The sequence below is a fragment of the Pseudophryne corroboree genome, chromosome 6, assembly GCF_028390025.1.
Source record: "Pseudophryne corroboree isolate aPseCor3 chromosome 6, aPseCor3.hap2, whole genome shotgun sequence".
Taxonomy (NCBI): domain Eukaryota; kingdom Metazoa; phylum Chordata; class Amphibia; order Anura; family Myobatrachidae; genus Pseudophryne; species Pseudophryne corroboree.
The window spans coordinates 673,024,937-673,048,230 of NC_086449.1; the positions used below are offsets into that span (position 1 = coordinate 673,024,937).

Consider the following 23,294-nt stretch of genomic DNA (forward strand, 5'->3'; position numbering starts at 1 on the left):
TGTCACATACCAGGTGCAGCGCCCGCCGCGCTTACCCCTGCATGTCCGCTGGTCCTCCTGGCGGTCCCCGCCTCCTGTGGTCACAGTTCCCCGGAGCGTGGGCGCCGCCATTGCGCCCAGCTGTCACGTGGGTGGTGGGCGGGTGACGTCGCTGGCTCCCCTCCACCAATCGGAGGAAGGCGAAGAATTCAAAGGTGGACGCCGGACAGAGCCCGGCACCTGAGTATCGTCTCTCCTTAGTGATAGACTTCAGTGCTCCCTTGTGCAAGCGTGTTCCCTGTTCTACAATCTCCAGTGTTTCCAGCATTCAGCGTGTCTTCCGTCTCACAGTCTCCAGTGTTCTCAGCGTCTCCATGTACCTCAGTGCCTCCAAGCACCTCAGTGTCTCCACGCACCTCAGTGCCTCCAAGCACCTCAGCATCTCCACGCACCTCAGCGTCTCCACGCACCTCAGTGCCTCCAAGCACCTCAGCGTCTCCACGCACCTCAGTGCCTCCAAGCACCTCAGCGCCTCCAAGCACCTCAGTACCTCCAAGTACCTCAGCATCTCCACGCACCTCCGTGCCACCAGGCACCTCAGCGCCTCCCTGCACCTCCGTGCCTCCAAGCACCTCGGTGCCTCCCAGCTCCTCAGTATCGCTCTCGGTGAGCTCACGGTATTATTCACCAAATTCATCAGCACCTCTTCAAGTCTTGTCTTTTCAGGAAACCTTCCGCATCCACACGTGCCTCCTGCCTGTCATCCAAATCCTGCATGAGGAAAACCTACATTCGGCCCAGTTGCGGTTCCTCTTCCCGGTCATCGGAAGAAACCCCGAGTCCACAACACTCCCAAACCAGGTCAGTGATAATCAACATCACTGACAATCATCATCTACATCACTGCTAATCATCATCTACATCACTGCTAATCATCATCTACATCACTGCCAATCATCATCAACATCAATGCTAATCATTATCAACATCACTGCCAATCATTATCAACATCAGTGCTAATCATTATCAGTGCTCATCATCAACATCACTGACAATCATCATCAACATCACTGACAATCATCATCAACATCTGCCAATCATCAGCAACATAGTGGGCTGGATGGTGGGTTGAATGAATGTAACTGAAATTGCTCCCATAATGAGTCCATTGAACAAATTGTATTTATATATTGCATATATATATTCACTCCTATGAAGTGTTATATCTGCGGGCCCTCCAAACTCTCTAGGGAACAACCAAAGAAAAAAAGACCATGGGAGCTTGGAGATTAAGACCTTGATCACATCACAAAGGAGGTGAGTAACCTTGCTCCAAAACTTGACAACTTTGAGACAAGACCACCAGACGTGCAAGAATGAGCACAAATGTCCGCATTTCCTTGAGCAATAAAGTTTTTTAAGTTTGTCTGAAAGAACAAACACCATCTTCCGAAGGCACTGGTTCTTGTAGTCCAGCTCCATCCTATGGAAGAAGGTCCAGGGTTGCGAAGAGGGGTCAGAGTGGACACAACCACTGTGCAACATTTGGCATGTATGACGTAAGATAGAATTCCAGAACGGGAGTGGTAGGTGTAATTGCTACTGAAGCACTGTAGCATTACTGTGCGCGGGGACAGCCACACAAGAGCAATGCTGTATTGCTACGGTACTTAAGTATCACAAGTTTGTGATTTGAATAGTTAATCATCAGGGGTCATCCAGCTCTAAATAATGAATATGCCCCTATGATCCCTGTATTTTAGTGGTCCATGTACATATGTTGCTCAGAAGCTGGAAACACATCAACATGTTCATCATGTAACAGATGACTGGCTCAGGAAGTTTGAAATGATCATAAGTGACTGAGACAAACTTTTCTAATATACCACAGAAAGTGGTAGTCTGACATCTGTGCTGTTAGGTTATGTAAGAAAACAGATCATTGTTAATTGGCCGTATTAACTTTGTACATAAACCATACAAATTGAGGTATTAGCCTCAACACACAGCCTCGCTATAGACTATAAAATTACAATGCCCAACTATGTGACCTATTCCTTGCAAATTTCATGTGTCTTAGATTGTAGAGAAACTGTAGAAAGTGCTTATTGACAATTTTCTTACCACCGAAGCTAAGTAAAATCATTTTATAACTATTTACATAATCCCTCTTTATGTGTCTAACATCTGAATTTCTAACACGCTACAGAAGTGTCCTAATACACACAATGCTTAAAGGGAGGTTTCTGTCCTCCCCGAGCTCGCCTTAGGACTCCTGAGTTATGGTTTGACAGGTGTACCTTCCCAGCAGAGGCAGAACTACCACTGGTGTAGCAGGTGCATTGCACCTGGGCCCCTGAGAACTAAGGGGCCTACTGCAGCCCAGACCAGCAATGACTTATCCCCTGGTCCCCCGCAGACCTTTTTTGAGCAATGTCGGATGAATGGTCTAGTGCAGAGAAAAGGGTGGCCCACACTGCCCGAGGGACCTGCCCCTTACCTTAGGTAGGCAGAAATGACCTTGTGTGTGCTGGACTGCCACCTATCAGTGCTGATGATCACAGCCACACACTGCCTCTAATTAACAGACAGCTGTACATTTATTCTGATTCACAACCGGTGTAACTAGCACTGTCAGAGTCTGCCCGACCGAGTGCCAAACTGAGGACATCACAAGGGTTGGGGGCCAGAGTAGGGGCCTCTGTGTTCCTGTCCCCAAGGTACATGCACCCTGTTCTCCTCACTGCGCAGGACATTGTGCTTGTACTCCTGTCATCCACTGACTCTCTGTCAACCACTGCCTCCCCATGTATTCCGCTGTCACCGTCCGCCGCCTTCCATTGTCACTCTCTGCCTCCCCATCTTACGCTGTCACCCTCTGTTTCTCCCTGTCGCCCACTGCCGTTTGTCATGTTGTGAACTTTGGTTGGGGTAGAGAAGGGGGCACAAATAATTTTTTTTGCACCTGGGCCAACCACTCACAAGTTCAGCCACTGCCTCCCAGTGGACACAGATGTAAGTAATGCATATTGTATTAATCAGTACAGTCTTGTGAAGCGGTTTTGTCACGCCTGATTGTTTAATTGGACCGACTAAGGCACAAGCGCAAAAACAGCACAAAAAAGATGCTACACCCATTGGCTAGAGTCACTTGCGCTACATGGCGTATTGAGGCTAGGTGCAGGAGGACAAATTTCAACACATCTGTACATCCCCCATAAAGAGTATAGAATAGGGCCTTAGGGAATGTCATTGTTTAGAGTGGACTTGGTAGCATTTCACACTAATATTTCTGATAGGGATATAACTAATTTGCTAGGCATTATAATTGCTAGGCATTATTACTGGTTCTAAAGCATGCAGTAATACAATGTAAAAAAAATAGGAATACTATAAAGTGTATTTTCAGTACTCCATAGAAACAAAAGCACTGTGCATAAGTTTGCAGCTAGACCACAAGGAAAATAACCTACTTATTGCCGTAGTCAATCTTTGAAGTCACTTTTTGTTTGAGCTCTTTTAATTCATCCTTTGGCAAAGTACCAGACAGGAGCTGTGATCGCCATTCCATCAGATCACACATCATTGACTGGACCTGCTGGAATTTCTCCTTTTTGCTCGACTGCAACAAGACAACAACACACACAGAGGTTAATGGCTTCATAATAACTGTATAGCACAATAAACTATCCAGGGACATTTTCTTAATTAGAAAAATGTCTATGTCTAACATGAAAGAGTTACCAACTTGAACTTTTATTTTACACCAGATTGTAGGCAAGATGGTACTGTAACTCCCAAGTGAGATCTGATTTTATTTCTAGCACCGATGAAGAAAAGCATGAGTATCCTTCTTTAAGGTATCAGACCTAATTCAAGTTTGTAAGCAACTACAATTGCAATTTTCTAGGCTATGGAACTGCTAATGTTAGCAAGGAATAAAAAGAGACGCCCACCGGAGCCATCATAAAGTCATTCGCAGTTGCGTATACATTTCCAGCCTATATGCAAAAATGTGGATATTGGGGTTACAGATAGGCCTATGGCTACACAGACTGGACACAGCAGTAGCGGCTCAGACACCATGTTTTTGCATGTGTGAGCTCGCGGCTGACAGCAGATACATGACCCAAAAAAGGCCATGACACGCCTGCGTTTTCCAACGACTCCCTATAAACTTCTCTTTAACACCTCTAAATGGTCACTTCCTGTCAATCACTTTTCTATGAAATCCTGCAAGCGGGATCGCAGAGGCACCTTGGTGCATGCACATTACCACTGCAGCACATGCGCAGTCTACCGATAATTGCTCTTTTGCAAGAACATCGGCCATTGCGTACAAACATGAATTAGGCCCATTGTACTGCAAAATACCTTTTGCTGAAAAGTCCAAAACGGCATTTATGATAATACAATCAAATTATGTAATTGTTCTTTTCCGTCAGGCCAATTACATTAAACGAGGTGTTCGGCGACACATTCAGGTATTTGAATTGGCCAGCATATGCCTTTGTATAGTAAAGTAATAGTATAGGTACAGTTTTTATATTTATTATTGAAAAAATACTTTCTGCTACAGTAACAGTAGATTTTGATTTATGAAATCTAGTAGAATTATTTCTACCTAATGGAAAACTGACAGGGACAACGGCTCTGTTTAGTCGGGAAATCATTTCAATACAGTGTCATATTTCTTTGAATGTCTGTCTCGTTTTCCTTATTTGAGGGGTATATTTATTAAAGATTGTTTCAGAGCTGGCGAATATTCAGCGGCTTTGAGGGCTGAATTTAAGGGCAATAGCAATAGACACCAAACAAGCCTGATTTTGCATGTATTACTATTTCCCTTTTAAATCCAGCCCTCAAAGTCAAAGAGAACAGGCAGTTATAAAAAAAAAAAAAAAAGATTTTTTTGTAAATATATCCCTAATGAAAAATGTCTCATAGAGAAAAGGTGGTGTTGTACATAGTAACCAACAAGAAGTAATTCATTTTCAAAGCTGCACCAGAAAAATTCAAGTTAAAATCTGAATGAATGTTATTGGCACGATCACCTTTCTTATTTGCACCCTTTTTGGGTAAGAACCCAAGTGTAAGGGTGTGTACACACGGTGAGATATTTTCTTTAGATTTTGACTATATAGTCAAAATCGCAAGAAAAGTTAGTGCAGATCGCAAGGTGAAAGTCACCTTGCGATCCCGATTCGATCCCGATGCGCGGTCCCGCCAGGTCGGCATCGCAAAAAAGATAGACTGTGCAGGCAAGTCAATCCTTGCTAGATCGGTGTACTATCTAGTTTATCTCACATGTCAATGACATCTCACATAAGCCAAAATCTCACATAAATAAAAATCGTAAGCACACATAGTCCATATCTCAAGAAAAGTTAGTAAAAATCTGTGCTATCTGGGCTCCGGGGAGTTCAAGGGAAATCGCAAGTGAAAATCGGGCATAGCAAGGATCTCACCGTGTGTACATGTACACACCATAAGTTACTACAGATTTTCAACCTTGTTTATACCATGAAACTAATACATTATCAGGATATAACACTATAGGAGACCCTTAATTTGCATAAAAAGGAAATGTAATTATTATTATTATTTTTTTGGGGGGGGGGGGAGGAGAGGGAAAGGATGGAGAGAGAGAGGCCATGAGTACAGTTATCTAATGGATTCAGGAAGTTTACCTCTACTTCATGTTATAGAACAATATAGCATGCACATATTATCAGCATATTACACATGGAGATTGCTTTCAGTTCAATACATGTTACATGTCATCTGTACTGTGAGTGCAATAACAAGCCAAAAACTAGGGATATCCATCGGTGTGTTCTACATCGATTGTAAAATGGTAAGTAACCATTAGTGGATGTAAACTTTGTAATGGATGACCATCGATGGTTACACTAACAGATGGACTTCCCTATTCCTTCACTGGCTGGCCCATGGGCCAATCAGGACCTGGGGGAGGGCCTCCAATGGTATCAGGGGGGAACTATTCTCCATATCCCGGCAACTTGTTAAAATAAATAAAACTGTGTGGTTCTGTACCATCAGTGGCAGGAAATCATCTGGTTCTCTACCAATGATGGCAAAAGTATGTGACATTAGCCATAAATTATCGATGAGCTGAAATCATTGATGGTCGATGGCCATCCCTACCAAAAATATAATGGGTATCTGTGACTATATGGTAATACTGCTATGAAGAACTTCCTTGGTGTACAGTGTGTAGACGCTGACATGCCGCTTGTTGCATCATTAGTGGCACAATCAAAACTTGCATCAGTCCTATGGTAGGTGCAGTTTCTCTGTCTAAATATGGCCTTTTATGGTTGAGCATCTTTGTACGTAACTGCTTTCAGCAACATGCCCACAACACTCCCATAAAAGTCTCCCTCGCTCCCCCCAACTGCAGGATAGGAACGCCCAATCTTAAGAGTTAGATTTGGGTGGGGTGTGTTCAAACTGAAATCTAAATTGCAGTGTAAAAATAAAGACGCCAGTATTTACCCTGCACAGAAACAATATGACCCACCCAAATCTAACTCTCTCTGCAAATGTAATATCTGCTACACCTGCAGTGCACATGGTTTTGCCCAACTGCTAACAAACTTGCTGCTAAGATTAGGTCTGAATTACCCCCAGCATCTACATGTGTTCATGATATCGCAGGATATTTGCATAGAAAACTGACTTAATATACAGTAGTGTTTTTTTCCTATAACCAAACTCCATATATAGTATGAAAGATAGGAAAATGTTACAGTAATTCTATCACTTCTTATGGATTCAGAATATTTTCTGTTTCCATGTTCTGTTTACAGGATCCAACACATCTACAATCTATCTGGGCTATTTCTTGTTTTGCTCATGACTGGGTTGGAACATCTGCAAAATTTAACATGTTGGAAATCCTCGATTCACCAATTCTGACTAAAAATAATCAGAATTGGCGAGTTAGGGATTATTAACATGTAGGATTTTACAGATCCCCTGGGAAATCGATGATCATCGGATCGGATTGGCATCAGTGAATTGAAAGGTAGATGCATGACCTGAATTAGTCATACAAATATAATCCTCAGTTATTTGTGTTATTTGTTGCTTGCAATTTTATTTCACAACAGTCGATTTTTATTAAATACAAAAGAAATATAAGTATTCTGGAGAACTTTGTTTTCCACAAAACTTTGTGTTTCAATTCTCCTTTGATGTGCTCTATTTAAAAATGATTTATATTCTAAAGCAAGAAGAAAACAGCAGATAATTAACAGCTGTTAGAAGTACTGATACTGATTGTTCTGATAAAAGGTTAGAATACTTTAACAGCTGAATATCAATTGATATATCAATTGTAATGCTGTAACTTATTTTTTAAGGTGATTAGCAAGGAAAGAAAGGTCTTCTGAAGAACAAAGAGATGGAATGTGTCATTTTAAAGAGTTTCTGAATTGCACTCATTAAGGTAATGAAGATTTGTGGTAGACCTATTAGATCATAGCTGTCAGGTCTTTGTACACGTACTCAGTTTCTTGTCACTTTCTTCTATTGGAGGATTGCACTATAACATAACATTCAAATTTAAAATAAATAAATACATAAATTATATTAGGCCTGTACATTTAATTGCCTCTGAATGAAGTGTCCGTTGATATTGTGTTTTACTACTGTATATCATATTCATTAACACACAGTTGTGAAATGTTGGGGTAAGAAATAACACCAGCAATCACACTGACAGTGATGCCAAACTACCTGCAATACTATAACTGTAAAAATAAATATCGTACTGTAATTTCCAAAACCAAAAAAATAATCACCCATCCACCAATTTATATCCCTTTTCCACCTAAGTCCCAGTCTGACCCGAGATTTGGAACACAGCTCCACACTGGGTCAGACCCCTTTTCCACCACTGCTCCGACTCTGATTATTCCTGGGAGGAAGAACTTTACATTGCACACAAGTACGGTCATCTTGACAGGATCCTGGGGTGTGGCCTCAGTCTTGTTAGGTCACGCCAACTTTGTTGATGTTGCCCCACGTCAAGCTGGGGGTGAGCCCAGCACTCTGGCAGCTGCTGAGCTACTTCCAAACTCCTCTGTGCACCAAATAGACGCAGCACATGTACGCAGCATCTATTCACCTTTACCAACACTGCTGCTCAGTCTGCATTGCAGACAGAGCTGCAGTGCAGACAGCCTATCCCCAACCTCTCGACTGCTTGCGGGATACAGTGGCTGGGAGGTATGGGCTCTCCCCTGCTGTAAACGAGTCCTGAGTAAGATGACCCGTGTTACATATTTACACTGAGCCTTACCCGAGTCCTTGCCAGGAAAAACCCTGCTCGCTAGCCGTGCTGGATTTCCAGGTCACTAGACCCGGGTTGAGCAGTTTCCACTGACAAAAATCCCAGGTTCACGTACAATAACCTGGGATTTTAATGTCAGTGTAAAAATAGGATTTTGGTACTTACCAGGTAAATACTTTTCTTTGAATCCATAGGGGGCACTGGAGTACTCTTGGGATATGGACGGCTTCCACAGGAACAAGGCACTGAATAATTACATTTAGAACTCTCCTCCCCTCCATATCCCAGAGTACCTCAGTGTTTTTTTACTGAGCCGAAGAGGAGCTATAGAGTGGTTGACAATGGAGAATTACATATAACATAACGGACAACAATAAAGTTGACACATAACGTGACTGACAACTAAACAGTTGGCACTATAACCGCTAGAACTTGAAACTTTGAACCAGTCGGTGAGAATGTGTTACCATAAGATCCCCTGAACTTATCACTAACCAGGTAAAACTGCTCTGGGTGGGCGTCCAGTGCCCCCTATGGATTCAAAGAAAAGGATTTACCTGGTAAGTACCAAAATCCTATTTTCTTTTTCATCCACTAGGGGTCACTGGAGTACTCTTGGGACGTACCAAAGCTTCCCCCGTGGGCGGGAGAGCTGTTTGGCACCTGTAACACTAGGCGGCCAAAGCTAGATGCTGATGCCGCAAACGTATCAAACTTATAAAAGCGCACAAACGTGTGCACTGATGACCATGTAGCCGCACTGCAAAGCTGCGTCATAGAAGCCCCACGACCAGCTGCCCATGAAGTTCCCACAGAACGTGTGGAATGAGCTGTTACTGATGTAGGCGGCTGTAACCTAGCATGAAGGTAAGCCTGGCGAATGGTCAGTTTAATCCATCTGGATAAGGTCTGCTTAGAAGCTGGCCAACCCATCTTGGCAGCATCATAGAGAACAAACAACGTATCCGTCTTACGAACTGTAGACGTTCGGGATACATAAACGCATAATGCGCGTACCACATCCAAGGTTCCAGCATTTCCTGTCAATACAGGAACTACTATTGGTTGATTGATGTGAAAAGATGAACTACCTTTGGCAGGAAAGCGGGATTCGTCCGAAGTTCCGCTCTGTCATCATGAAACACCAAATACGGTGGCTTGCATGACAAGGCACCCAAATCTAAACACGACTTGCCGAAGCTAAGGCTAGTAGAAAATTTTTTTCCAAGTGAGAAACTTAATATCCACTTGTTGTAAGGGTTCAAAATATGAAGACTGTAAGAAATCTAAAACCAGATTCAAGTCCCATGGCGCTGTAGGTGGAATGAATGGAGGCTGTACTCTGAGGACACCTTGCAGAAAAGTGTGTACCGACGGCAATAGAGCCAATCGTCTTTGAAAGTTAATTGACAACGCAGATACCTGCACCTTTAGTGTAGATAAACGCAGTCCTCCTTCTAACCCCATCTGTAGAAATAACAAAAGACGAGATAACTTGAAAGATGATGTCGGAAACTTCCGATCTTCACACCAAGCTATATAGGCACGCCAAATTCTGTAATAATGAGCTGCCGTAACCGGCTTCCGAGCTCGTAACATGGTTGGTATAACCGATTCTGGAATGCCCTCTCTTCTTAAGAGGGCGGTCTCAACAGCCACCCCGTCAAACGCAGCCGCGCTAAATCGGGGTAAAGGAACGGACCCTGTTGTAACAGGTCCGTACGTAGTGGGAGCGGCCAAGGATCGTCTGCGAGTAGTCCGCGGAGATCCAAGAACCAAGCTCTCCGAGGCCAATGAGGCGCCACTAGTATGACTGAGACGGACTCTCTTTTGATCCGTTTTAGCAAAAGAGGGAGCAGCGGAAACGGTGGAAACAGATACACGAGGCTGTACGGCCACGCGATGGTGAGAGCATCCACCGCCACTGCCTTTGGATCTCGCGTTCTGGACACATACTGGGGTGTTTGGTGATTGTGGCGAGATGCCATCAGGTCCACCTGAGGATACTCCCACCTCTGGACCAACATGTGAAACACTTCTGGATTTAATGCCCATTCTCCTGGATGAAAATCCAGACGGCTGAGATAATCCGCCTCCCAGTTGTCCACTCCCGGAATGAACACTGCCGACAATATCACTTGGTGATGCTCGGCCCAATTGAGGATTCGAGCTACTTCCCGCATTGCCATGCGACTTCTCGTTCCTCCTTGTTTGTTGATGTATGCGACTGCCGTCGCATTGTCTGATGCACCTGAACAGTCTGAGACCGAAGCATGTGCACTGCTTGTCGTAGCACATTGTAAACTGCCCGGAGTTCCAGGACATTTATAGACAGCAATCTTTCGTGATCTGCCCAGAGACCCTGGAACTGACAATTTTGAACTACAGCTCCCCAACCTCTGAGACTCGCGTCCGTCGTTAGAATTATCCAATTCCAGGCGCCGAACCATTTCCCTGCGGTTAGATTGTGTACTTTGAGCCACCAGAGTAGAGATACCCTGGCCCGTGGCGACAACCTCACCCTGTGGTGAATCTGCAGATGCGAGCCTGACCACTGTGCGAGCACATCCAGTTGAAAAGGACGTGAATGAAATCTCCCGAACTGAAGCACTTCGAAAGCCGCCACCATTGTGCCTAAGAGGCGAATGCACAAATGTACCGAGACTGTGCGTGGCTTGAGCACTAATTGTACCAGATGACGAATGACCTGTACTTTCTGTTCTGGTAGGTAAATTCTTTGATTTACCGTATCGAGAATCATACCTAGGAATTGAAGTCTTTGAGACGGAATCAGATGTGATTTCTTGAAGTTGACAATCCAACCGTGCTGAACCAGTACATTGTACGTGAGCAACGCATGTTGGAGGAGCATCTGTTGAGACGGAGCTTTGATGAGCAAATCGTCCAAATACGGAACTATTATCAATCCCAGGGATCTGAGATGAGCTATCATCACAGACATCACCTTGGTGAATACCCGAGGTGCTGACGAGAGGCCAAACGGTAGAGCCTGAAACTGGTAATGGTTCTGCCGTATTGCAAACCGCAAGAACCTCAGGTGAGGTGGCCAAATCGGAATGTGTAAGTACGCATCCTTGAGATCCAGTGCAATCAAGAATTCCTGTGGCTCTAAACCTGCAATTACTGACCGCAGAGATTCCATCTTGAATCTGTAGTAAGTGACGTACTGATTGAGACCCTTTAAGTTCAATATTGGCCTGACCGAGCCATCCGGCTTTGGTACCACAAACAGACTGGAATAATAACCCTGATCTTGTTGGTGTACAGGGACCGGAATCAAAACTGCTGCATCCAGCAGAGACTGAATGGCAATTTGCAGAACCGCCTTCTTGTCATCCGACACAGGCAGTCCTGTCTTGAAAAACCGCAGTGGCGGGAGACAGTCGAACTCTATTTTGTAACCTTTTAACACTAAATTGCGGATCCACCCATCTGTGGACGTCTGGAGCCACGCCAACTGGAACGTCTGAAGGCGTGCTCCCACAATTGGAGATCCGAGATGGGCTGGGAGCCCGTCATGCCACTGGCTTGTCGGTGACCTTAGCGTCCTGACGACTGGTGTTGGTTTGTTGGAAACCACGTCCTCGACCTCGTCTACCAGGCGTGGCTGTTCCTCTGCCACGCCCGCGAAAGGACTGAGGTCTAAAGGATTTGAACGCAGGTCCAGAGTATCTCCGTCTAGGTACTGTTGGAGGCAATGGTAAGAAAACAGACTTTCCTCCCGTAGCCTCAGAAATCCATTTGTCCAATTCAGGACCAAACAACTTCTCGCCACCGTAAGGTAACGCCTCTATAGCTCTTTTGACCTCCGCTTCCGCTTGCAAAGAACGCAGCCATAGTGCTCGCCGTGCTGTAACTAGCGACGATGTAAGGCGAGAAGTGAGCTGACAGACGTCAGTAGAAGCTGTACATAGATAATCAGCAGCTTCCCTGATTTGATCAGCGAGAAGTATAAGGTGATCGTCACGTAGGGCAGACTTGAGTTCTGATATCCATACCATTAGCGCCTTAGTTACCCAAATGCCAACCAACCCAGGTCTAAGCAACACGCCTGCTGCTATATACATGGACTTTAGCATAGCTTCTATTTTACGGTCCGAAGGGTCTTTAAGCGTAGTAGCAGTTGGTACTGGTATGGTTAATTTCTTTGTAAGTTTAGACACAGACGAATCCACCAATGGCGGATTCTCCCATGTAGCTGTCACAGACTCTGGAAACGGGTAACTAGACTTAAATCTGCAAGGTATAGAAAACCGTTTATCCGGGTTCTTTCGTGTTTCTAGTAACATCTTATTAAGAGATTCCGAAACAGGAAAACACATTGGAGTTCTCTGTCGTTTAGTAAAGACGACCTCATCATTTGTCAGAGGCTCCTCGGTTTCTGTAAACTTCAGAGACTGACGCACCGCTCTGATGAGATTATCAATGCCCGGGCTGTCAAAATCGTCACTATCTGACTGCTTGTCTACTTCGCCCTCCTCACCGTCATCTTGCGCCAAGAGGTCTGGCATAGAATCGTCAGAATGCAACATAGCAGAAACTGGTAAATCATAAGACAAATGAAATTTATCCCTTCTACCCAAAGTTTTGGTAAGGCTGAGACTCCTCCGGTAGTTCTAGCGGTCTCACCCTCGACTCAGATCTTGCCGCTTCCCGCTCCTGTCGAGCGGCGGCTAATTCTGATTGCAATCCCGCCAGGACATCTGCTAGCATAGTCCATGGAGGGTCCGGGGATGAAACCGGCTTTGAAACCAGAGCAGAACTTGTATTCGTAACTGGATCCACAAAACATAGTGTACATGTGGTAGATCCATCCGGTAACACACTCTTACAGACATGGCAGTGAAACTGCTTTTTTGTTTTTGCTGGAGGAGAGTTCTAAATTTTATTATTCAGTGCCTTGTTCCTGTGGAAGCCGTCCATATCCCAAGAGTACTCCAGTGACCCCTAGTGGATGAAAAAGAAAGGGATATTATTAACTTCTGCCCAATGTGAGTGGGATAAAACAGTGCATGGTGTTCAGCTATCTACTCCCACCCTGCATGGGACCAGTTTGACTGGCATGCAGACCATGGTTTCCATTCAGCTTGCTTGTCTCTGTTTAATACTAGAAATTATGACAGACCCAAAACTTACAGAAAGAAAGCCGGGATATTATTCATACCATAAATCATCTAAAAAATGCATTAAGATTTTTTTTAACACATATTTTCCCTACTCCTTTAAAGGAGTAATACATTTGATTTACATCCACCTGTTTATTCAACCATAATGCATTGATTGGGAGTCCCTCCATTTAAAATCCAAACTATTAAATTTCCAGGCAGCACAATTTACACAACACAATTGAATTACTATGGCTACCTTTGTAGTTATCTGAGTGGCACATGATGTGACTCCAGTCTGGATAGCATTCTCCCAGCTCTCCCCACCTGATATTCTAGGCCTAAAGGGGGGTACACACGGAGCGATAATCTAAGCAATCTGACTAGATTGCTTAGATTTTCAGCAAGATCGCTTTGTGTTTAGCCCTAACAGCGAAAGCGATGCACAGCCCCGCGCAGCGCTATCGCTGCTGCCAGATTGAACTGCATGCAGGCCAATCTAGCGGGTTGCTCACTTCACCCGCTGGGTAAAGTGAGCACCCTCCCCGTCTCCCCCCGCACGCTCAGCACACATCGCGCTGTGCTGAGCGGCGGGAGAGATGTGTGCTGAGCGGTTCATTCAGCCCACATCTCTCCCAAATCGGGCCGTGAGTACTGGCCTTAAGGGTAGGTTCACACTGAACAATATAATATCTGCAGAACAATTTGTGTATGCCCGATTGTGCGTGTCCTGCGGATCACATGCAATATCTTTTAGTTGGCTCTGCTGCACGGCCAATCAGACAACATTAATTGTGACCTGGTGCAGTTTAATGAAGCACGTAATGGGGGACTGTTCATTAAATCATTTTAGTGTGTAGGGGCAATATGATATGTTGACCCATTGACCGGGAACACATTGTTCTGATGTGTATCGGGTACATACTACGCCGATATCAGCACAATACGTTGTTTTCGGTCTTATCGAAACTGCATATTAGGCAGTGTGTATACCCGACTCCACGCTCTCGTGGGTGCATGCGGTATCTTTTGTTTGTCCGTGCTGTATGGCCAATCAGAAGATATCCACATGCGACCCGGTGCAGTTTAATGTAGGACAAAACAAGGAATCGTTCTGTTGTTCATTAAATCGTTTTAGTTTGTACGGGCAATACAATATGTTGGCCCGTCGGACGGCATATCGGCTGGGAACACATTATTCTTATGTGTACCTGGCCTTGGGCTACTTATTGGCCTAAAGAGGATCTCCCCATCCTTCATAAATGATGACGTAAACTAGCCAGCAGAGATGCCGAAACACTGCATTTGTGTGGAAAACTCATTTAATTCTCGCTTAATTGCAAGGTGCTAACATCCCCTTCCATATTAACCGCAATTTTCCTGTAGTGGAAAAAGTCCTACTTCCCCATATACCATCCTCAGTTTGAGAAATGGTGGTTAGAATACAACAGTTACATAGCTAGTGTCTATGACACCGGTGACAATCGGAATGAACAAAAGATACATCTGATTTTAAACTTGTTGATTTGAGCAGAGCAATGTCTAATAGCCGATGCGAGTAGACAAGAGACTGCTATTAATAAACTATAGTGGGCAAGACTTGTAAAGTCTATCCTCTATATATATATATATAGAACCGCTGTTGATGTGGGCACAAATGAGAAGAACTAACAGCTGCAAATAGACACAAACAAGTTTGGACTGAACAAAGCTTGGATCTAACTGTCATATATCTAGCACAGTCTTTGAAATGAGTGTTGGAAACTTGTTTCTTGGGATAACTACTCCACTTTATCTCTGTACGAGGCATGATAGGTGTCCGCTTAAGAATTTGAATGTTGCCTTATCATGTAAATTATCAAATATCCCAATTCAAAGTGATTGGTAATTTCCTTGTTTTGGTTCACATTTCATTTTTGTTTTTCTTTAAATCCACTTAGGAGCAGATTCAATTAGCCGTTGTGTTTACTGCGCAGCTAAAGCTCTGGGTTTAAGTCCAGAGCTAATCAATTGTTCGGCATTTTCTCCACATGAAAAATATTTGTCTAAAGAGCGTGAACCCACAGATTACAGGTTAAGTACCCGGAATCTATGGTTACCCCACATGGTACACCCCAGAGGGGACATTTATCGCAGATTTTTCCTCACAGCTCCTGAGGCTGAAAGTAAAAAATAAGATTTTACTTACCGGTAAATCTATTTCTTGTAGTCCGTAGTGGATGCTGGGGACTCCGTAAGGACCATGGGGAATAGACGGGCTCCGCAGGAGACAGGGCACTTTAAGAAAGAATTAGGAATACTGGTGTGCACTGGCTCCTCCCTCTATGTCCCTCCTCCAGACCTCAGTTAAGGAAACTGTGCCCGGAAGAGCTGACAGTACAAGGAAAGGATTTTGGAATCCAGGGTAAGACTCATACCAGCCACACCAATCACACCGTATAACTCGTAATAAACTTACCCAGTTAACAGTATGAACAACAACAGAGCACCAGATAAACCTGATGCAACCATAACATAACCCTTATGTAAGCAATAACTATATACAAGTATTGCAGAAGAAGTCCGCACTTGGGACGGGCGCCCAGCATCCACTACGGACTACGAGAAATAGATTTACCGGTAAGTAAAATCTTATTTTCTCTAACGTCCTAGTGGATGCTGGGGACTCCGTAAGGACCATGGGGATTATACCAAAGCTCCCAAACGGGCGGGAGAGTGCGGATGACTCTGCAGCACCGAATGAACAAACACAAGGTCCTCCTCAGCCAGGGTATCAAACTTGTAGAACTTTGCAAAAGTGTTTGAACCCGACCAAGTAGCTGCTCGGCAAAGCTGTAATGCCGAGACCCCGCGGGCAGCCGCCCAAGAAGAGCCCACCTTCCGTGTGGAATGGGCTTTTACTGATTTTGGAGGCGGCAATCCAGCCGCAGAATGAGCCTGCTGAATCGTGTTACAGATCCAGCGAGCAAAAGTTTGCTTTGAAGCAGGAGCACCCAGCTTGTTGGATGCATACAGGATAAACAGCAACTCAGTTTTCCTGACTCCAGCCGTTCTGGCTACATAAACCTTCAAAGCCCTGACTACATCTAGTAACTTGGAATCCTCCAAGTCACGAGTAGCCGCAGGCACCACAATAGGTTGGTTCAAATGAAAAGAGGACACCACTTTTGGCAGAAATTGCGGACGAGTCCGTAATTCTGCCCTGTCTATATGGAAAACCAGATAGGGGCTTTTATGTGACAAAGCCACCAATTCTGACACACACCTAGCCGAAGCTAAGGCCAATAGCATGACCACCTTTCACGTGAGATATTTTAACTCCACGGTTTTAAGTGGCTCAAACCAGTGTGATTTCAGGAAACTCAACACCACGTTAAGATCCCAAGGTGCCACTGGTGGCACAAAAGGGGGCTGAATATGCAGCACTCCCTTTACAAACGTCTGAACTTCAGGAAGAGAAGCCAGTTCCTTTTGAAAGAAAATGGATAGGGCTGAAATCTGGACCTTAATGGACCCCAATTTTAAGCCCAAAGTCACTCCCGACTGTAGGAAGTGAAGGAAACGGCCCAGCTGGAATTCCTCTATAGGGGCATTCCTGGCCTCACACCAAGCAACATATTTTCGCCATATACGGTGATAATGTGTAGCCGTCACGTCCTTCCTAGCCTTTATTAGCGTAGGAATAACCTCATCCGGAATGCCTTTTTCTGCTAGGATCCGGTGTTCAACCGCCATGCCGTCAAACGCAGCCGCGGTAAGTCTTGGAATAGACAGGGCCCCTGTTGCAACAGATCCTGTCTGAGAGGCAGAGGGCATGGGTCCTCTGTGAGCATTTCTTGCAGTTCCGGATACCAAGTCCTTCTTGGCCAATCCGGAACAATGAGTATTGTTCTCACTCCTCTTTTTCTTATGATTCTCAGCACCTTGGGTATGAGAGGAAGAGGAGGAAACACATAAACCGACTGGAACACCCACGGTGTCACTAGTGCGTCCACAGCTATCGCCTGAGGGTCTCTTGACCTGGTGCAATACATTTGTAGCTTTTTGTTGAGGCGGGATGCCATCATGTCCACCTGTGGTAGTTCCCATCGATTTGTAATCTGTGTGAAGACTTCTTGACGAAGTCCCCACTCTCCCGGGTGGAGGTCGTGCCTGCTGAGGAAGTCTGCTTCCCAGTTGTCCACTCCCGGAATGAACACTGCTGACAGTGCTTTTACGTGATTCTCCGCCCAGCAAAGAATTCTGGTGGCTTCCGCCATCGCCACCCTGCTCCTTGTGCCGCCTTGGCGGTTTACATGAGCCACTGCAGTGATGTTGTCTGACTGAATCAGCATCGGATGGTTGCGAAGCAGAGGTTCCGCTTGACTTAGGGCATTGTATATGGCCCTTAGTTCCAGGATATTGATGTGCAGACAAGTCTCCTGACTTGACCACAGACCCTGGAAATTTCATCCCTGTGTGACTGCCCACCACCCTCGGAGGCTTGCATCCGTGGTCACCAGGACCCAGTCCTGAATGCCGAACCTGCGACCCTCGAGAAGGTGAGCACTCTGCAGCCACCACAGAAGAGACACCCTGGCCCTGGGGGATAGGGTGATCAGCCGATGCATCTGAAGATGCGATCCGGACCACTTGTCCAACAGATCCCACTGAAAGGTCCTCGCATGGAACCTGCCGAAGGGAATGGCCTCGTATGACGCCACCATCTTTCCCAGGACTCGCGTGCAGTGATGCACCGAAGCCTGTTTTGGTTTTAAGGGGTCTCTGACCAGAGTCACGAGCTCCTGAGCCTTCTCCGTCGGGAGAAAAACCTTCTTCTGGTCTGTGTCCAGAATCATGCACAGAAAGGGCAGACGCGACGTAGGAATCAGCTGCGACTTTGGAATATTCAGAATCCAGCCGTGCTGTTGCAACACTTCCCGAGAGTGTGCTACGCTGATCAGCAACTGCTCTCTGGACCTCGCCTTTATGAGGAGATCGTCCCAAGTATGGGATAATTGTGACTCCTTGCTTTCGCAGAAGCACCATCATTTCTGCCATTACCTTGGTAAATATTCTCGGTGCCGTGGACAGACCAAACGGCAACGTCTGGAATTTGTAATGACAGTCCTGTACCACAAATCTGAGGTACTCCTGATGAGGTGGATAAATGGGGACATGCAGGTAAGCATCCTTTATGTCCAGAGACACCATAAAATCCCCCTCTTCCAGGCCTGCAATGACCGCTCTGAGCGATTCCATCTTGAACTTGAACCGTTTCAGGTAACTGTTCAGGGATTTTAAATTCAATATGGGTCTGACCGAACCGTCCGGTTTCGGTACCACAAACATTGTCGAATAGTAACCCCTTCCCTGTTGAAGGAGGGGAACCTTTCCCACCACCTGCTGGAGATATAATTTGTGAATTGCCGCTAACACTATTTCCCTCTCTATGGGGGAAGCTGGCAGGGCCGATTTGAGGTAACGGTGAGGGGGCATCACTTCGAATTCCAGCTTGTATCCCTGAGATACAATCTGTATAGCCCAGGGATCCACCCGTGAGCGAACCCAATGGTGGCTGAAATTTCGGAGACGCGCCCCCACCGATCCTGCCTCCACCTGTGGAGCCCCAGCGTCATGCGGTGGATTTAGTGGAAGCCGGGGAGGACTTTTATTCCTGGGAACTAGCTGTATTGTGCAGCTTCTTTCCTCTACCCCTGCCTCTGGCAAGAAAGGACGCACCTCGGACTCTCTTGCCTCTTTGTGATCGAAAGGACTGCATTTGGTAATATGGTGCTTTCTTAGGTTGTGAGGGAATATATGGCAAAAAATTTGACTTCCCAGCCGTAGCTGTGGAAACTAGGTCCGAGAGACCGTCCCCAAACAATTCCTCACCCTTGTAAGGTAAAACCTCCATGTGCCTTTTTGAGTCGGCATCACCTGTCCATTGCCGAGTCCACAGGACCCTTCTGGCAGAAATCGACATTGCATTTATTCTAGAGCCCAGTAGGCTAATGTCTCTCTGGGCATCTCTCATATATAGGACAGCGTCTTTTATATGCCCCAGGGTCATATAGTATCCTTGTCCAAGGTATCAAGTTCCTCAGATAAAGTATCTGTCCATGCTGCTACAGCACTACACATCCAGGCCGACGAAATTGCCGGTCTTAGTAGGGTACCTGAATGTGTATAAATGGACTTCAGGATACCTTCCTGCTTTCTATCCGCAGGATCTTTTAGGGTGGCCGTATCCTGTGACGGCAGGGCTACCTTCTTAGATAAGCGTGTCAAAGCTTTGTCTACCCTAGGGGAGGAATCCCAGCGTAACCTGTCCGTTGGCGGGAAAGGATACGCCATAAGCAACCGTTTGGAAATCTGCATTTTTCTATCTGGAAATTCCCAAGCTTTTTCACATAACTCATTTAACTCATGTGAAGGGGGAAAGGTCACCTCATGCCTTTTTTCCCCAAACATATAAACCCTCTTGTCAGGGACTGGGTTTTCCTCTGAGATGTGCAATACATCCTTCATTGCTATAATCATGTAGCGGATGGCTTTAGCCATTTTAGGCTGCAACTTTGCATCATCGCCATCGACACTGGAGTCAGAATCCGTGTCGATATCTGTGTCAACAATTTGGGATAGTGGGCGCTTCTGAGACCCTGACGGCCTCTGCGCTGTAGGAGCAGGCATGGGTTGAGACCCGGACTGTCCCAAGGCTTCAGCTTTTATGCAAGGAATTAACATTATCATTTAAAACCTTCCACATATCCATCCAATCGGGCGTCGGCGGCGATCCCACATTCATTTGTACCTGCTCTGCTTCCACATAGCCTTCCTCGTCAAACATGCCGACACAAGCGTACCGACACACCACACACACAGGGGATGCTCTATTTGAGGACAGAACCCCCACAAGGCCTTTTGGAGAGACAGAGAGAGAGTATGCAAGCACACACCCCAGCGCTATATGACCCAGGAATTACACAGTAACTTAGTGTTTACCCAGTAGCTGCTGTATATACTGATTTTGCGCTAAATTTATGTGCCCCCCCTCTCTTTTTACCCTCTTTCTACCGTGAATCTGCAGGGGAGAGCCTGGGGAGCTTCCTCTCAGCGGAGCTGTGGAGAGAAAATGGCGCTGGTGAGTGCTGAGGAAGAAGCCCCGCCCCCTCAGCGGCGGGCTTCTGTCCCGCGATTTTGAGTAAAATAATGGCGGGGGCTCATGCATATATACAGTGCCCAACTGTATATATGCCCACTTTGCCAAGAGGTCTCTAATTGCTGCCCAGGGCGCAACCCCCTGCGCCCTGCACCCTACAGTGACCGGAGTGTGTGGGTTTAATGTGGGAGCAATGGCGCACAGCTGCAGTGCTGTGCGCTACCTCATATGAAGACAGGAGTCTTCTGCCGCCGCTTTTGAAGTCTTCTTGCTTCTCACGCCGGCTTCTGGCTTCTGGCTCTGCGAGGGGGACGGCGGCGCGGCTCTGGGATCGGACGACCAAGGGTGCGTTCCTGTGTACGATCCCTCTGGAGCTAATGGTGTCCAGTAGCCTAAGAAGCAGGACCTATCCACAGTGAGAAGGTCTGCTTCTCTCCCCTCAGTCCCACGTAGCAGAGAGCCTGTTGCCAGCAGATCTCTCTGAAAATAAAAAATCCTAACAAAATACTTTCTATTTAGCAAGCTCAGGAGAGCTCACTAAAGTGCTCCCAGCTCGTCCGGGCACAGATTCAAACTGAGGTCTGGAGGAGGGACATAGAGGGAGGAGCCAGTGCACACCAGTATTCCTAATTCTTTCTTAGAGTGCCCTGTCTCCCTGTCTCCTGCGGAGCCCGTCTATTCCCCATGGTCCTTACGGAGTCCCCAGCATCCACTAGGACGTTAGAGAAATCAGCAATAATTCCACCCTCTGGGGATTACTGCATGGGGCAGCAGCACTAGTTGTATCTGCCCCTTTACTATTTAGCTGGGTACACACTAGACAACGTGAAAATGATGGGAAGATCGTCCTGATTTCCCTTGAACTCCCAGTCAAACTGTAAGCGGGGGTACCATGGTGGAGGCGGCTGGGGTCTCTCCTCGGCATCTGGTAGAAGGCTCCATGATGGCGGCGTGGCGGGACAGAATGGACGAGCTTGTATCCGAAAGCAGTTTAAATTGGCATCACTTGTGAGCCAATGCTGGCTCACGTATTGACAGTCAATCTGGAGCAGCTGTGACGAGCCAATCATGGCTTGCCGTGTCATAGCTCTGCCCCCACCCAGCATCTTATAATAAATGCTGCCGAGCAGGAAAAGAAGGCGGCAGTGGCGGAACCCCGAAGAGTTAGAGCATGAAATCCAGCCGGAAGAAGCTCGGGACCGGTTAGTGCTGCAGTGTGTGGAAAGTAAAAGAACAAACAAAGCTCCCCACTGCAGCATCTCCCACCGTTCCCGGTAGGCAGCCTTGGGCACCTCCACTTATCTATAATCCTCCTAGACCACCAGGGCGGTCAGGCATTAGGTGTTACGGGCTGGTCTGATTGTGTTCCCGGTAATGACCTGGGTGAGCCAGTGGAGGGCGCAGGGAAGCAGAAGTTAGGTGGCTTGAGATATGGACAAGTCATATGCTGGAGCACTCTGGAAGATTACACAGTGAGCACAGAGAATTGTCGAGACCTGAAGCAGAGGTGTGGAGTCTAACTCGCCAGGGATTTTCGCCAGTGACCCCCTGCCGGGGGTTATGGTCTTCGCTGCGTCTGACGAGCAGGTCGCGGCCCTCTGCTCAGGTTTCTCTGTGGAGGCTGTGAGACGTTCTGGTATACAGGGATGCTTAGTACTGAATTATACCGAAGAGCTTAACCATCGATAGTGAGTCCAATCGTGATGTGGTAGGTAAGTATATCGGAGATGGTGAACTCGTAGCTGGTAGCATGAGGACAGTCTGTGTATCAATGGTGCAACCAAATGCCCGATAGCAGAGCTGGGCAGGAAACTGATGATGCAGCCTGTGAGCCGAGAGCAGGGTTGGTCTAGGAACTGATGTATAGCCTGGGATCCGATAATATCCGGAGCCTGTGAGGGTAAGTAATCAGGAAAGGCAGGTACAGCAGGACTCAGGTAACCGGATCTCTGGAGCAAGCCTGGAGCCTTGGGAGCTAACACTGGAGAACTTGCAGGAGAACTGATAAGTTGTTCAAGTCAATGAGGACTCTGGGAAGCCTCCTTATATCCCCCCAGAAGGATGCTGATTGGTTGCTGCCGGCAGCGGCAGCAGCATGCACAGAATCAGGAAGTAGAAACATAGAAACATAGAATTTGACGGCAGATAAGAACCACTTGGCCCATCTAGTTTGCCCCTTTTTTATCCTTTAGGTAATCTCAACCTTTTTTGAACCTTAATTCTTTGTAAGGCTGTTCATATGCTTATCCCAAGCATGTTTAAATTGCTCTACAGTCTTAGCCTCTACCACCTCTGATGGGAGGCTATTCCACTTATCCACTACCCTTTCTGTGAAGTCATTTTTCCTTAAATTTCCCATGAACCTGCCTCCCTCCAGTTTCAGTGTATGTCCTTGAGTTCTAATACTTCTCTTCCTTTGAAGAATGTTTCCCTCCTGAACTTTGTTAAGACCCTTGGTATATTTGAAAGTTTGTATCATGTCCCCCCTTTCCCTTCTCTCCTCCAAACTATACATGTTAAGATCTTTTAGCCTTTCCAGGTAAGTTTTGTGATGTAGGCCATGCACCATTTTAGTTGCTCTTCTTTGTACACTCTCTAATGTATTTATATCCTTCTGGAGACATGGTCTCCAGAACTGGACACAGTATTCCAGATGGGGCTGAACCAAAGACCTATACAATGGCATTATTACTTTTATTTTCCTGCTTATGATTCCTCTCCTTATGCA

General features: G+C 46.1%; 1 protein-coding gene across 4 annotated transcripts in view; it reads right to left on the reverse strand.

Moving 5' to 3' along the window:
- Window positions 1-23,294, reverse strand: part of DOCK2 (dedicator of cytokinesis 2) — a 1,781,615-nt gene that overhangs the window by 1,546,061 nt on the left and 212,260 nt on the right. For all 4 annotated transcript variants that reach the window (XM_063928256.1, XM_063928254.1, XM_063928255.1 and 1 more), the window contains exon 6: window positions 3,453-3,601. In XM_063928256.1, coding sequence (XP_063784326.1) covers window positions 3,453-3,601 — 149 coding nt within the window. The remainder of the gene's footprint in view (window positions 1-3,452; window positions 3,602-23,294) is intronic.